Source organism: Musa acuminata, chromosome BXJ2-9 (genome assembly GCF_036884655.1).
Source record: "Musa acuminata AAA Group cultivar baxijiao chromosome BXJ2-9, Cavendish_Baxijiao_AAA, whole genome shotgun sequence".
Classification (NCBI taxonomy): domain Eukaryota; kingdom Viridiplantae; phylum Streptophyta; class Magnoliopsida; order Zingiberales; family Musaceae; genus Musa; species Musa acuminata.
In genome coordinates, this window is record NC_088346.1 from 43,196,627 (window position 1) to 43,210,449 (window position 13,823).

The following is a 13,823-nucleotide window of genomic DNA, read 5'->3' on the forward strand; positions in this document are numbered from 1 at the left end:
TTATACCACATCCAAAGTCTCTCTCTAGCCTTTTCAAACGGACAATTTTTCTAGAAAAGAGGATTATTTTAGTGTTTTTTTCCAACAGTATAATCTTTTTTTTAATTGCATCACTTAATTCAAAAAATATTCAAGTCATATTTCAAAAAATATATTTTTTTATCCGAAATAGTGTTTTAATTTATTATAATATTTTTGGTTTATTATAGTATTTTAGCTATCGTAATAAAAACACTATAAATAAGTCAAATGGAATCAAAACATACTAAAAATTATTTTATATATGATTCAAATAGGTATTTATAATAGATTACGAATAATGTCACTCGAATAGAAATAAAAAAATAACTTATTATAATATTTTGTCCATGATAAAAATACTGTAAAATATATTTAAAAATTATTATAAATGATTCAAATAGACTTAAAACCTCAATTAAACCAATTACAAGCTTAAAAATATAATATCATAATAGTTTACGGGCAATGAAAATTAGAGAGATATAATATATTTATAGTATTTTCAGTATATCAATAGACATATTATAAATGTTATTAAAAAATACTATAAATGAATCAAATGAAAACACTCTAATGGTTCAAAACAAGCGAAAAAGAGGTGAAAGCACCAAAAATGAGAATATTTTCAAGATAAATGGCCCCTTTTGCAAACTCCTTGTAGCCACATTTTCAAACGGTTGACAATTCTCTTCCATTCTCCAATCCTTTAGAGCTTGTGATCATCAAACATATTCTTTTACATAAAAAATCAGAAACAAATTCCTAATGATATATTTTTACTTTTGTACTTTTTTAATGAGCATTACAAATTAAGCCATAATATTAGGCCACGTCTGCTTGTATTGGGTCCCAGAACTTGTGCCCAGTTGGCCACCGTCCCCACCTTCAGGGGTATTACTGTAATATTATTGCTCAATGGAAAACCCTAGACCGACTCCTTTCGCACTACGCCATATAAAGCTCCAGAGAAACAACGGCCGTTGCCGAAACCCGTGGTCGCATCGCCTCGCTGCTCGAGTTCTTCCAAGATGTCGAAGCGAGGTAACCCTCCCATCTCCATGTCGATCGATCGATCGATCGATCTCAGATTGTTCAATGATCTCCGGTGGCTTTTGTAGGGCGCGGAGGAACGGCGGGTAACAAGTTCCGGATGTCGCTGGGTCTGCCGGTGGCGGCGACGGTGAACTGTGCGGACAACACGGGGGCGAAGAATCTCTACATCATTTCCGTCAAGGGGATCAAGGGACGCCTCAACCGCCTGCCCTCGGCCTGCGTCGGGGACATGGTCATGGCCACCGTCAAGAAGGGCAAGCCCGACCTCCGGAAGAAGGTCATGCCCGCCGTCATCGTCCGCCAGCGCAAGCCGTGGCGCCGAAAGGATGGCGTCTACATGTACTTTGAAGGTTCGTTGGATGATCTCCATTTGCAAAATGCATGATATTAATTTAATTCTCCAGTCATATGTTACATTTATCGTTGCTGTTAATTAGTGAATAACATGTGAGTACGGGTTATTATATATGGAAAATCATGTCTCTTTACTGGGGACTGATAGAAGCATTATTCGATTTTGGGTCACTCCTCATAGTTGGTTTAGCTGAAAATTTTGTTCAAACGTGAATTTGCTGTGAATTCGAGATAGTTTGACTTGACCTGTGAGCATGGCATGTGTGTAAAACTTAAATCACTTTTACTGGCCAATTAATTCATCTAATGTTGGTAGAATAAAATAAGTATTTACTGGTTTTGTTGTGTTAAGAGAAAGAGAAGCGGTTAACAAAGTGCTAACACTATTCATAAACGCATGATCATATCAATTTATATCTGGATTCTTATTTTAAACTCCACAATGCTCTACCTGTGAGGATGAGGATGATACGGCACATGTGAATGATCAATGAATGACCATTATGGTTTTGTGAACAGCCAATGGCAATTAGCAATAAGTTACGTTTTATTTGTTTTCCTGTTTATTTTGTATTATTTTCCTATTTGATCAAGATACCTGGCTGCTGCTTGGCTTGCTAGTAGATGAAGCAGCTGTTTTTGCTTGCCTAAGTGACTATTGATGTTGCTTTCTTGGCTGGTTGCTGTTTGCTTGCCTGGTCCAGCGACTGTAACAATGGCTTTTGTTGCTCACACAACTAATGACTGCAATGGCTGTTTCTCTATTTTAGTGGCAAAGCAGGAACTTCAACTTTTCTTTATTTTTCTTGACATTTCAACTGGTTTTTTCATATATTTTAGCCATTTAATGCTTTATCTTTCATATGATACAGATAATGCTGGAGTGATTGTTAACCCGAAGGGAGAAATGAAAGGTATGTCAGATGGAATGTGGGAAATTTTCACTTTGAAAGATGAGACATCTTAAGGACAATTACAAACGAAGCTGTGTCATCTTAATCACTTTTTGAAACATATTGCTTATTGGGGCCTGAGCAGTAATGCCATCAGACGATAGACATGTGGTTATTGTTAAACCATGCCACTCATTCAGCCTATAATTGTTTTCGGGGTCTATCACATTTATGATTTTTGTTTCAAGTATTTGATCACATTTATGCCACTCATTAGAAATTGGCTTGCTTGCTGCAGGATCTGCTATTACTGGACCCATCGGGAAGGAATGTGCCGACTTGTGGCCAAGGATTGCTAGTGCAGCAAATGCGATCGTGTAGGGTCATGGTTCTTGGGGTCAAGAGCTGAGGTTTTGGTTTATGTTTATTTGTTTCAAGAAATAGTATGTATCAGTGTTGTTTGAGTTGGTTACCCTGGTTAGTGATGTTTACTAGAGTTCTTCATCTTATGGATTTGATGTTCTGCTGTTGGTCACATTTTAATTTTAAACGGTCTCTTTCTATTATTTCAAGTCTCAAGTGCATCAGGCAACTGGTTGTTGGTAGTGCTGGAAGATATGCTGTTTTATTGGACTTCTTAACGTTTGTTGTTCTAGTTAATCTAATTAGGACTCTAGTCAACACTCTATGGTTGGAATGTTTGGTGCTAAGAAAAATTATAGTTCTTTTAGATCTTACAGGCGCTGTTTGACAAATTTGAGGAGCAATGTGAATTATCCATGGGGCTTATTGTGAATTACATTCTGTAGCCATTTTTATGAAGCGTTGTAATTTCTCATGATATTTACTTAATTTAATATAGGAAAGCATGTTTATGTATACTTATATATGCAAGTGGAGTGTTTTCCTATATGAAACTTTGGAAGTAAATATCATGAACATCTTTGAGTTTCAGTGATTGGGTTATCGGGTCCATAAATTAAGTGATAAGGTGATCGGGTCCATAAATTTTACCTTCTTTCGATAGAGTTTTTCTATGCAGGTATCATGCACACTAGGGGTAAGACGATCGAAGTATATCATATTACACTTGCTTATCAAAGATTCAATGTGCCAAATGTTTTCCATAAATTTTACATATAAAATATTAACTCGATAATAATATATTAGATATATAAAATTTTAAAATATTATTTGATAAATTTTGTTACTGAATCCATTTACCAAATATTAAAGATTCAAAACTTCATCCAGCAAATCTTTATATTTAAAATATGAAATATGCGACTAGTGTAATATATTCACTTATCAAATATTAAAAACTTATTGTTAAAGGTGGAAGACCTCATTCAACAAATCTTTATATTTAAAATATTAATATGATGATGATTCAACGTATCCACTTACCAAATATTAAAAGGTTTTAAATCTTCTTCGATAAATTCTAATATTTAAAATATCAGTCGATGTCAGACCCAACTTGAATTACTTATATTTTATCAAAAAAAAATCCGAGGAGAATCGAGAAACGAGAACAGAGTAAACGGGCACGATAAAAAAAAAATTAAAATTAAAATTTCAAACGAAGGAAAAAAAAACGGGGGAAAATGGTTTCGCCGTCGAGAACCCTAATTTATTCCTGGTTTCCCCGTTTGATCCTTATTGATTCACGATTCCCTTTCGTTCGGCCTCACCCTTCTGTCGATTTGGTCCATTACAGGGTTCCGATTCGCTCCCCCTTCCAATATCTAGGGTTTCTTATGCCCCTCCTCTGCGATCACGCCACCGATTGAACCCCTGGCCTTCCATGTCGAAAGGCGACGACGCCTCCACCGTCGAGATCCGCGATGTCTGGGCCAACAACCTTGAGGCTGAGTTCGCCGTGATCCGGGAGATCGTCGACGATTTCCCCTTCGTCGCCATGGACACCGAGTTCCCAGGCGTCGCCGTTCGCCCCCTCGGCGACTTCAAGACCGTGGCCGACCAGAACTACCACATCCTCCGCGCCAACGTCGACCTTCTCCACCTTATCCAGCTCGGCCTGACCTTCTCTGACGCCGACGGGAACCTCCCGACCTCCTCGGCTGCCGGCGGACACCCTGTCATGTGGCAGTTCAACTTCAGGGAGTTCGACGTCGACCGCGACGTCAGCAATCCCGATTCCATCGACCTCCTCATCAGGTCCGGCATTGATTTGGTGAGAAATCGGGAATTCGGTGTCGACGCGATACGATTCGCCGAACTCCTGATGTCGTCCGGCGTCGTCCTCAACGATTCCGTCAGTTGGGTGACCTTCCACTGTGCTTATGATTTCGGGTACCTCCTAAAACTCCTAACTTGCAGAAGGCTTCCCGACACCCGAGAGGGGTTTTTTGAGCTCGTCAGGACGTTCTTCCCGGTTGTGTACGACATTAAGCACCTGTTGAAGTTCTCGAACAGCCTCCACGGGGGGCTTAACAAGGTTGCCGAGCAGTTGGAGGTCGAGAGGGTCGGCATCTGCCATCAAGCGGGCTCAGATAGCTTGCTTACTGCTCGCGCATTTAGGAAGTTGATGGGCAGTTACTTTGATGGGTCAATTGAGAGGTATGCTGGGGTGATGTATGGTTTGGATATTGAACATGGCATAAACACACGGTGATGTTTGCTGTAATTCATCAATGAATTTGAAAAAGAAAGGAAAAAAAAAACTGGTTTGGTGAGTACATGTTGTTGTATGCGTTGCTTCTTGCATTTCATTTGTACTTGCTTGGCTTTTGTTTTTTTCAACTTAGATCATCTGCTACTGTTTTTCCTTTTTACATGCTGTGATTTCATACTTCCATTGCATGCTTTATTCTGCATATTTCTGTTAATCATTTAACAAAATGTGCTGATGCATTTTTTTTAAGAATGTCGCAGTCTTGCTTCCTATTCTACTATTTTCCTGTTAGCAAGACGTGTGATTGAATTTAATACAAACTTGCTGGAGTCTGTATTTGTATTTTTATAGAAAAGGTAAAATTTTGCAATATTAAGTATGAGTTCTTCTTTATCCATTCTTTTAATCTTATTAAGTCTCGTTTCTAGTATATCTCAAACTTTGCACTATTGATTCGGTGGTTTATAACTTTATATGGTATGAACTTATTCTTTTCTTCATGTTTGAAGTCTGTAAGTCTCTTTGCCTAGTTTACCACATAACCTTTCTCGGGAAATTTTTACAACTTGAGCTGCTTTAATTAGATTCAGAAATATGAGTAGATGGTGAAAAAAGGGCACCAGTATTAAATGAATGCTAAGGAAGTGGGGTTGCCTCGTACGAAGGTATATAATTTACATTTTGACATTGTTATACTCATTTGTTGTTCCTAATGTAATAACTTTTTAGTTTTTGTTTTCATGAATTCTAATATGGTTATGGAAAATGTAATTAGTTTCTTTTAGTGTTTCTAAAAGCTTGTATGTACAGGGTTGCTCCCTCTGATTGTTTGTAACTTTGTATATCAATATATATGTGATAAGTGAGGAACTAATGACACTGTCAATCTATGGCTGAATACATTGGTTGATGTGGAAAATGGTTTGATAGAATCCTGGAGTTTGGAAATATATTTATTTAGGAATTGGTTTAATATACATTTATGAATATTTTGCTTTTAGTCAGCTGTTTTTTGATAATTCTGAAACATGGAAGTCTGAAGAACAAGTCATAAAACACAAAATAGATTGTAGCATTTTTGTAGTTGCATTATTATGTCATAGAATTCACGAAATGAGGTCCTAGGTATAATAATATACTGTTGTCAGAAGGAACAACACGTAGTACAAGAAACCTGGATAGAAAATTTGAGAAACTTATAATAATATACTGTTGACAGAAGGAACAACACTTGGTTCAAGAAACCTGGATATAAAATTTGAGAAACTTTGGTTAACGATGGTGCCATACGTGCTTCTAATTACCTCTGATATGGCTTTAAGCTCAATATTAGTGTTGGTGTGACATGGAGATATCACTGGATCAGCTAATGGAACAAAATCATGTGCATTTGTCTTTGTTACTACTTTGGGGCCTCAGGATCATCAAGTCCAGTTTATGTGGCTCAGTGTTTGTGAGCTTAGGTTTTCGTTGGATTGAAACTTTGAGCATTACAAACTCAGGGTCAATTTCTGTTGCTGGAGCTGCCACATCTTTCAGTTGAGCTTATCTTTCTGTTGCTGTGAGCCTTGGTTTTTCTCAGCTGGGGTTTATTTGAGCTCATCGGGAGGCTCGTCCCGGTTGCTCGTTTACTGCTGCTGCATTTTGGAAATCGATGGTAATTACTTTGTTGAGTTGTTCGAGACATATTCTGGAGTAATATATATTCTGCTCAAATTCTCTTATTTGTTTTAATAAGAAACGTTTATGCTACATCAAATTGTAAAACGTTATTCTGCAGTATCCTTGTATTGAAGGTTTATCTACTTTTGTCTTTGTTATTGTCTGATTCATCATCCCTCTCAGTTTGCTTTGCCTCTTTAGAAGAATGGAATAGTTCAATGCAGTATCAGTGGCTAAAGGATATCATTTTGTCACACAATGAGATTTTGGATGTACAACATGTTGATTACTTTAGAAAGTTGAAATAGTTCAACCACTTACGGACTTATCTCTTTACTGCCTTCGATTGTGACTTAAAACATGTATTCTAAGGTGGTACTGACGTAACATGAAGCTTGGAAGATCATTTGTCTGCATGTTTGCTGATGGTGCCATTTCGCCTTAGCATTGGACAGGTTCAGATGAGGAGGCAACTGCAATGCCACAATGGATCTTTGCATACGACGAAAGCTACACCTGCGAGCTGCTTCCTCTTCCTCCTGTAAATTTGTTATCGATTCGGTATGTTCGATAAACCATACCTTTGAGAACCTCATTCTTAAATGGGATTAAATACGGATAAATGCTGATTCAGATGGAAAAATTTATAGCCACGGTTAGTATTATGGTCGTTAGATGGTGTCAAACTCACGATCTAGGCCGCATAGTTGGTTTGCGAGTGACACGGGACTTGGGACGATTCGCGAGTCGGCTTGGTAAAATCACTAGACTCATCTATGTCTGACTCCAGCTTGCAGCGTTAGAGGGGCTAATTATAGATTAGCTTAGATAGGAGATATATTGACAGCTAATTATCCAATACGACACTGTCACATGGTGTTATAAGTCAAAACTTTCTTTTTGTCGTTTATTAAAGACAATTGCAAGTTTCCTTCATCCTCTTTATGATCAAATATAAAAGCTCGTCTTTAACATAGAGTAAAGAGAGATGACTACTCACATCCATACTCATATATCTCGGATTAATAACTTAAGCGTCGGAAAGACCAAGTCGGGAAACCTCGATCTCGGTCTTCATGCAGGTGACACATCGAGAGCACGATGTTTTCACCTTGGAGATACTTCAAACAATCCTATGCATACGAGTTTGGACCATGTCGGGTTGACCAAGACATCAATGATATTTTTTCCTAATACCATAACACTAGAGGGCATGATGTTGCAGGAACATCCACATGCCAAATGCTCTAATGAGGAAGCATTACCTCTAGCCTATAACACTTTTACTCAGGAGGGCAACTGTAATCCTTTCCACATGTGAATACGTTCACTTCGGTCTAGATGCCGACGAGGTACTATCATATGTTCAATAACCAAAGTCCCTGAGACGAACTCGAGCCACTTGCTCGTCTCAACCAAGGTGTTACTAAATCTCACCCATTAGGTACAAACGCTTGTGGGCATGTTGCATGTTATTGTAGGCTATCGTCCCTCTCCTATCTCAGTTAGTCCAATAAGCAATGCTACCATCTCAACCATGGTCGACACCTCAACTGTCACTGGAATTGGCATTGGCACTCGCCAGAATCTTCCCAACTGACGCAATGCCAACATCTCAGGATCACCTAAAGTTAATGAAATTGCCAACCGAAGGAGTGCCCCGCTCCCCAAGATGGAGTTCAACACACCACCGCTCTGCTCTGCTTGAATATAAAACCTAATCGATGGATTCAATGGATGACTACTTGAGGATCCAATTAAGGCAAATGGACCAACACCTAGATGAGATGCGGTGGGAGTTTCAACAGTCTAGGGGGAGAATCTGGTCGATCCCACCTCGGGTCAATTCCCATTCACCCAGAACATCCAAGAGTAATCAATTTCGACCAACTTTTGCACACCCAAATGTATCAATACGACACCTCGGATGCTTTGATGTGTCGCATGTTCCCAACGATACCGAGAGGCTCAGCATGGGAGTGGTACACTTATTTAAAGCCACTCTCGGTCGGCTCCTTCGCTCTACTTGCAAAGGAGTTTGAACTCTACTTTCTCAAAAATATATATCTGAGGTCATTAGTGATAATGTTACTTGGACTCAAGCAAAGGAAGGAAGAGACACTCTCCAACTTTGTCACTTAGTTCACCAACGAAATCCGAGGTGTGCAAGGAGTTCATCAATCACTCGTGATTCAAGTTTTCATGATGGGGCTTAGGCCCTCTCCCCTTTTCTATACTTTAGTAGGGAGGTCATCGACAAATGTACTTAAGGTCCTCTAGAGGGCCAACCAATAAATAGCTATCAAGGTAATGGTCATAAGAACGAGGACGCATAAGATGCTACAATAGGAGCAACCACCATTGGTTCTAACCTCAGGTCACCTCAATGAAGAAAACAAGATTGACTCAAGTTAACCCCCTTAATATAATGAGAATCGAGGTCTTCTTACAAATAAAAAAAAAAAAGATTCTCGAAGGACCTTCAGCTAATGAAGACACCATTAGAAAGGAGGGACAAATCTAAATATTATCACTTCCATCATGACTATAGCTACGACACGAATGGTCGTCGTGATTTAAAATAACAAATCGAGGAGCTCATTCATCGGGAGCACCTCGGGAGATTTGTTTGAAGACCTTGGGAACTTTCGCCCCCACCTCAAGACTCGGTAAAGAGGTAGATCGATGTTATCCTCAGGGGATCTACCTTAAGAGGGGATAATACTTTGAGTCACAAAGCTTACGACTGAGCCATCATCAAGAAGTGCTCGAGGTCAGAAGATAACTCAGAAATAACCTTCAAGGACGAGGAGATGGAGTACCTCGACTCAAACCATGATGATACCCTAGTGGTCTCCATAAGAATAATTAACGCCAAGTAAAGAGGGACATGATTGATATAGATAGCTCTACCGATATTCTCTACTTTGATGTTTTTCAAAAACTTATTCTATTAGCTAATGATCTCACTCCTATGACTTCTTCGTTGATGGGGTTTATGAGTGACTCCATCTCCCCTCTCGAGATTATGAGCTTGCACATTACGTTCGGTGATGAACCCTACTCCAAAACAATGATGACTAAGTTTATGGTAGTTGGCATCTCCTCGAAGTGCAATATGATCATAGGTTGACCCACACTTAATAGGTTGAGGGCTATAGTGTTGACCTATCACATGGTGATGAAGTTCCCAACAAATGCTATCTAATGGTCATTAGGGAGCTGAAGAGCGATCCGAAGGAGTCTCACTAGTGCTATCTAATGGTAGTCTCCTTACTGAAAAAGGCTCGACCTGATGTATTATTGTTGGACCCCTGAGATTTCACTAAGCCCCTTCCATATTCGAAGCTAATGGAGTCACTAGTTGAGGAACCTTTAGACAAGGTCTGTCCTAATCTGGTCGTCAAGGTCAAGGCGACACTCCCTCAATAGAAGTGAGTGTAGCTCGTAAACTTTCCCAAGGAAAACATCGATGTTTTCAGATGGTCATCGAGAGACATGCTAGGAATAGACCCCCACATGGCCTAGCACCACCTGAACATCTCCCTCGAGGTTAGACCTGTAAAGCAAAAGCCTCGTAAGTTCTTGTATGCTAGTAGACGATAAGGGAGGAGGTGAATAAGCTGTTAGGGGCAGGGCTTATTACCGAAGTGTAGTACCTCCAATGGCTTACTAACATTGTAATGGTTAAAAAATCTAATGAAAATCAAAGAATATGTATCGATTACACTGATCTCAACAAAGCATGTCCGAAGGATAGCTACCCTCTTCCTTGGATTAATTAGTTTGTTAATGTTGCGTTGTACCATAAGCTCCTCATCTACATGGATGTGTTTTTGGGATATAACCAAATAAGGATGATGCTTGAGGATCGAAAACATATTTTCTTTATCACGAACTGAGGTATATATTATTACAGAGTTATGCCATTTGGATTAAAAAATACAGGGGCAACATATCAAATGACGATGAATAAAATATTGAAGCATTAAATCGGGAGGAACATTAAGGTGTATGCGGACAATATGATAGTCAAAAACAGAATAACTAACTCGCATCTAGCGGACTTGGCCATGACATTTTCAAGTTTTGATGAGATATAACATGCGCCTCAACCTGTCTAAGTGTGCTTTCGGAGTTAGCCCGAGAAAATTTCTCGGATTTATTGTTCATTAGAGAGGAATAAAGTGCAAACCCCTAAAAGGTCCATGCCATATTGAAGATGCATCCATCTCAGTTGGTGAAGGAAGTGCAATAAGTAACATGACGAATAGTGGTGCTTAGTCGGTTCCTATGCCAGTTTGACGACAAGTGCCTGCCCTTCTTTCGGGCATTGCATCCAAAAGATTTCCTATAGACCGAGAAGTGCCAAGAGGCATTTGAGAAGCTAAAGCACCACCTCGCCAAGTTACTGTAGCTCTCCTTCATTCCGGGTAAAGTACTCAGCCTCTATTTCACTACCACCAAGCAGGCTATTAGCTAAATATTAGTGTGGGATGATTCGGGAGTCCAAATACCCATTTATTATGTTAGACGTGTACTAAGCAAAGTCGAGGAGCAATAGCCCCCCATTGAGAGGTAGACTTTTACACTAGTATTGGCGACAAGGAAGCTTTGTCGTTATTTCCAAATGTATCCTATACAAGTGATCACCGACCAACCATTTAGGTAGATCCTTTTGCGATTTGATGTCTTGGGCAATCTTGAGGTGGTTGATAGAGCTAGGCGAGTTCGAGATCTGATATTTTCTAGGGTTGCCATTAATGCTCAAGTATTAACGAATTTTATATCAAAGTTGACTCCCTCGCCCAAGGTCAAAGCTGATGAGCACATCCCCTTGGCACAGACCCTATTCATAGATGGTTCCACCACATCAAAAAGGGAGTGCTAAACTTATCATGAAAGGTCTAGACAAGCAAGTGCATAAATAAGCTCTACGATTCGAGTTCAAAATCTCCAATAACAAGACCAAATATGAAAATTTTCTCTTAAGGCTCCAACTCGCCCGAGAGCTCCAAATGCAAGACTTGATGGTTTTTATTGACTCACAACTGGTTACGAGAGAATTTGATAAGAGCTTCGAAGCCCAAGATGGGACTATGGTGAAATACCTTACCCAGGTGCGATAGTTAGCTCGAAGCTTCTCATGACTTAACATGTTGCGGGTACCTTATGTAGAAAATACACAAGCTGTCGCACTAGCTAGGTTAGCCTCCACCCGACCTTTAAGAAAAGACTAGTAAATAGTCGATATGTTGCCGACTCGAACTATTGAAGTGTAAGGAAATATAAGTGCGACATCACATGCATAGTGGAAAAACAGAAAACAAAAACCCTAAATTTTCAAAAAAGGTGTTCATCATCGTGCGAAGATTGGTGCGCAAAATCCACGAAATTGAAAATCACACGTGAGATAACTGTATTACCTAGGGAGATCATATATCCCTGAATCCCTACAGATCTATAAGAGAGGATAAAAGAGGTCAAGTGTCCTCATCTCTAGTGGTGATCCATATAATAGGGCTACAATGATGCTCCTCAAATCACTGCCTAAATCTCCACACCTCCTATCTGAGGAGGAGAAAGGGAGAGGAGAATATGAGATGACAACTAAGAAGCCTATGTCATATGGGTCTTTGGTTCCCTTCTATTTATAGAGGTCCCTTATTAACTTAAACCTAATAGATCCTACCCTATTGGGTATTGGATCTCCATCAAACTACCCAAGCCTCTTAGATTAGTGTATCTCTATCCAATAATCTCTCATTGGTTCTTATTGTATCTCATACATAGGATCTAATAATTTATGAGCTTATTAGATATCCAATAAGATATGGGCTCCGGCGTATATCTCATATATGAACCTCTATTCGTCTCAACGCTTACCATATGTGTATGACTCTCTAGGCCCAATATTAAGTTGGTTGTGAGTCATATCTATCAGAACTCATTCTGGCTCATTTTCATTGGACTCATCGACTATAGATGTACTAGGCCACTACATCGTAGTCCCCAGACGATATAGGAGAATCCAATCGTTTGGACATATTTATCCTCATTTACCGTATACCTATAGTCCCTCATCCATCTAATATCCTAGAGATCGTATACCGAGCATGCTGTTGTTAAACACATATGATTTCTACTCGAGTCTCACTCTAATTGGATTCTACCGGAGAACTCTTTCTCTCAATCTGAACGACCTTGTCCAAGGATTTGTCTGAGCAAAAACACATGAGATATTCCTCTCATGACACTGAGAGCGGATGATCCTCTATCGACACTAAATAGCCCTCGTAAGGTTGACTATCACTCCCGATGACGGACTGCGCTAGACCTAGAACTTCTAAACCTATAAGTCTGGTATTAAAGAGTGGAGTACTCATACAAGATATCCTTGATGTCTCAAGTCGAATGATTAGTTATACCACTGGGACAACAAAATCCTTGCCTAACAATAAAGTATAATTAATCATTCAACATTCTATGAATGAATCAATCAGTGAATTCATTCTCCAATGAGCACCTACACAGTAGCCCTAGTGTCCCCACACAAGCAGCTATGAGACCAACTGCCTCCATCATATGGACGGGTATACAACACACCAGTATGTTTGGTTATCTCAATGTTCCTCTCGAGTAACCTATGACCATATTTATTTAGAGTCTGTGTTTAAAGGTGAATCGGACTCATTATCGTGATCTCATCACGGTCCGATTCTTATTACATAGATCCATGGACATCACAATATATATATATATATATATATATATATATATATATATATATAACAATATAAAGTGATAAAATATCAAATTAAAAAAAAAATGCATATCATGTCACACATGTCATCACTCACGTGATTGGCTTGCAGAGCACCTATGACTAGCATGAAGGGCATGACGTGGCCATGGTCGAGGAGGAACTGAGTTGGATCGACAAGATCTTATGCTACAAAAGATACGGGGCACTCCCTATTGACCCCAAGGTGGCTTGAGGGTCAGGCATCAATCATCAAGCATGGTATTATGTAATTAATGATCGCTTATATCGTAGGTCATTTTGTCAACCTTGTCTTAGGTGCTTGACACCGTATGAAGTCGAGAGAGTGCTCGCTAAGGTGCATAAAGGTATTTGTAGGGGGTATATAGATGGATGAACCCTTACATTCAAAGTACTTTAATTGGGTTTCTATTAGCTG

General features: G+C 39.4%; 2 protein-coding genes across 2 annotated transcripts; both read left to right on the forward strand.

Annotated features, from left to right (window-relative positions):
* The first annotated feature begins 933 nt into the window (after window positions 1–933).
* On the forward strand, window positions 934–2,893 carry LOC103998679 (large ribosomal subunit protein uL14x/uL14z/uL14y). Its single transcript, XM_009420220.3, has 4 exons — window positions 934–1,062; window positions 1,140–1,424; window positions 2,301–2,342; window positions 2,620–2,893. Exons 1-4 carry the CDS (start codon window positions 1,050–1,052, stop codon window positions 2,700–2,702), a joined length of 423 nt encoding a protein of 140 aa, XP_009418495.1. The 5' UTR covers window positions 934–1,049; the 3' UTR covers window positions 2,703–2,893.
* Window positions 2,894–3,808: 915 nt separating this feature from the next.
* LOC135623494 (probable CCR4-associated factor 1 homolog 7) lies at window positions 3,809–5,023 on the forward strand. Its single transcript, XM_065126523.1, has one exon. The coding sequence runs from the start codon at window positions 4,129–4,131 to the stop codon at window positions 4,957–4,959; it is 831 nt and encodes a 276-aa protein (XP_064982595.1). The 5' UTR covers window positions 3,809–4,128; the 3' UTR covers window positions 4,960–5,023.
* Window positions 5,024–13,823: the final 8,800 nt, after the last annotated feature.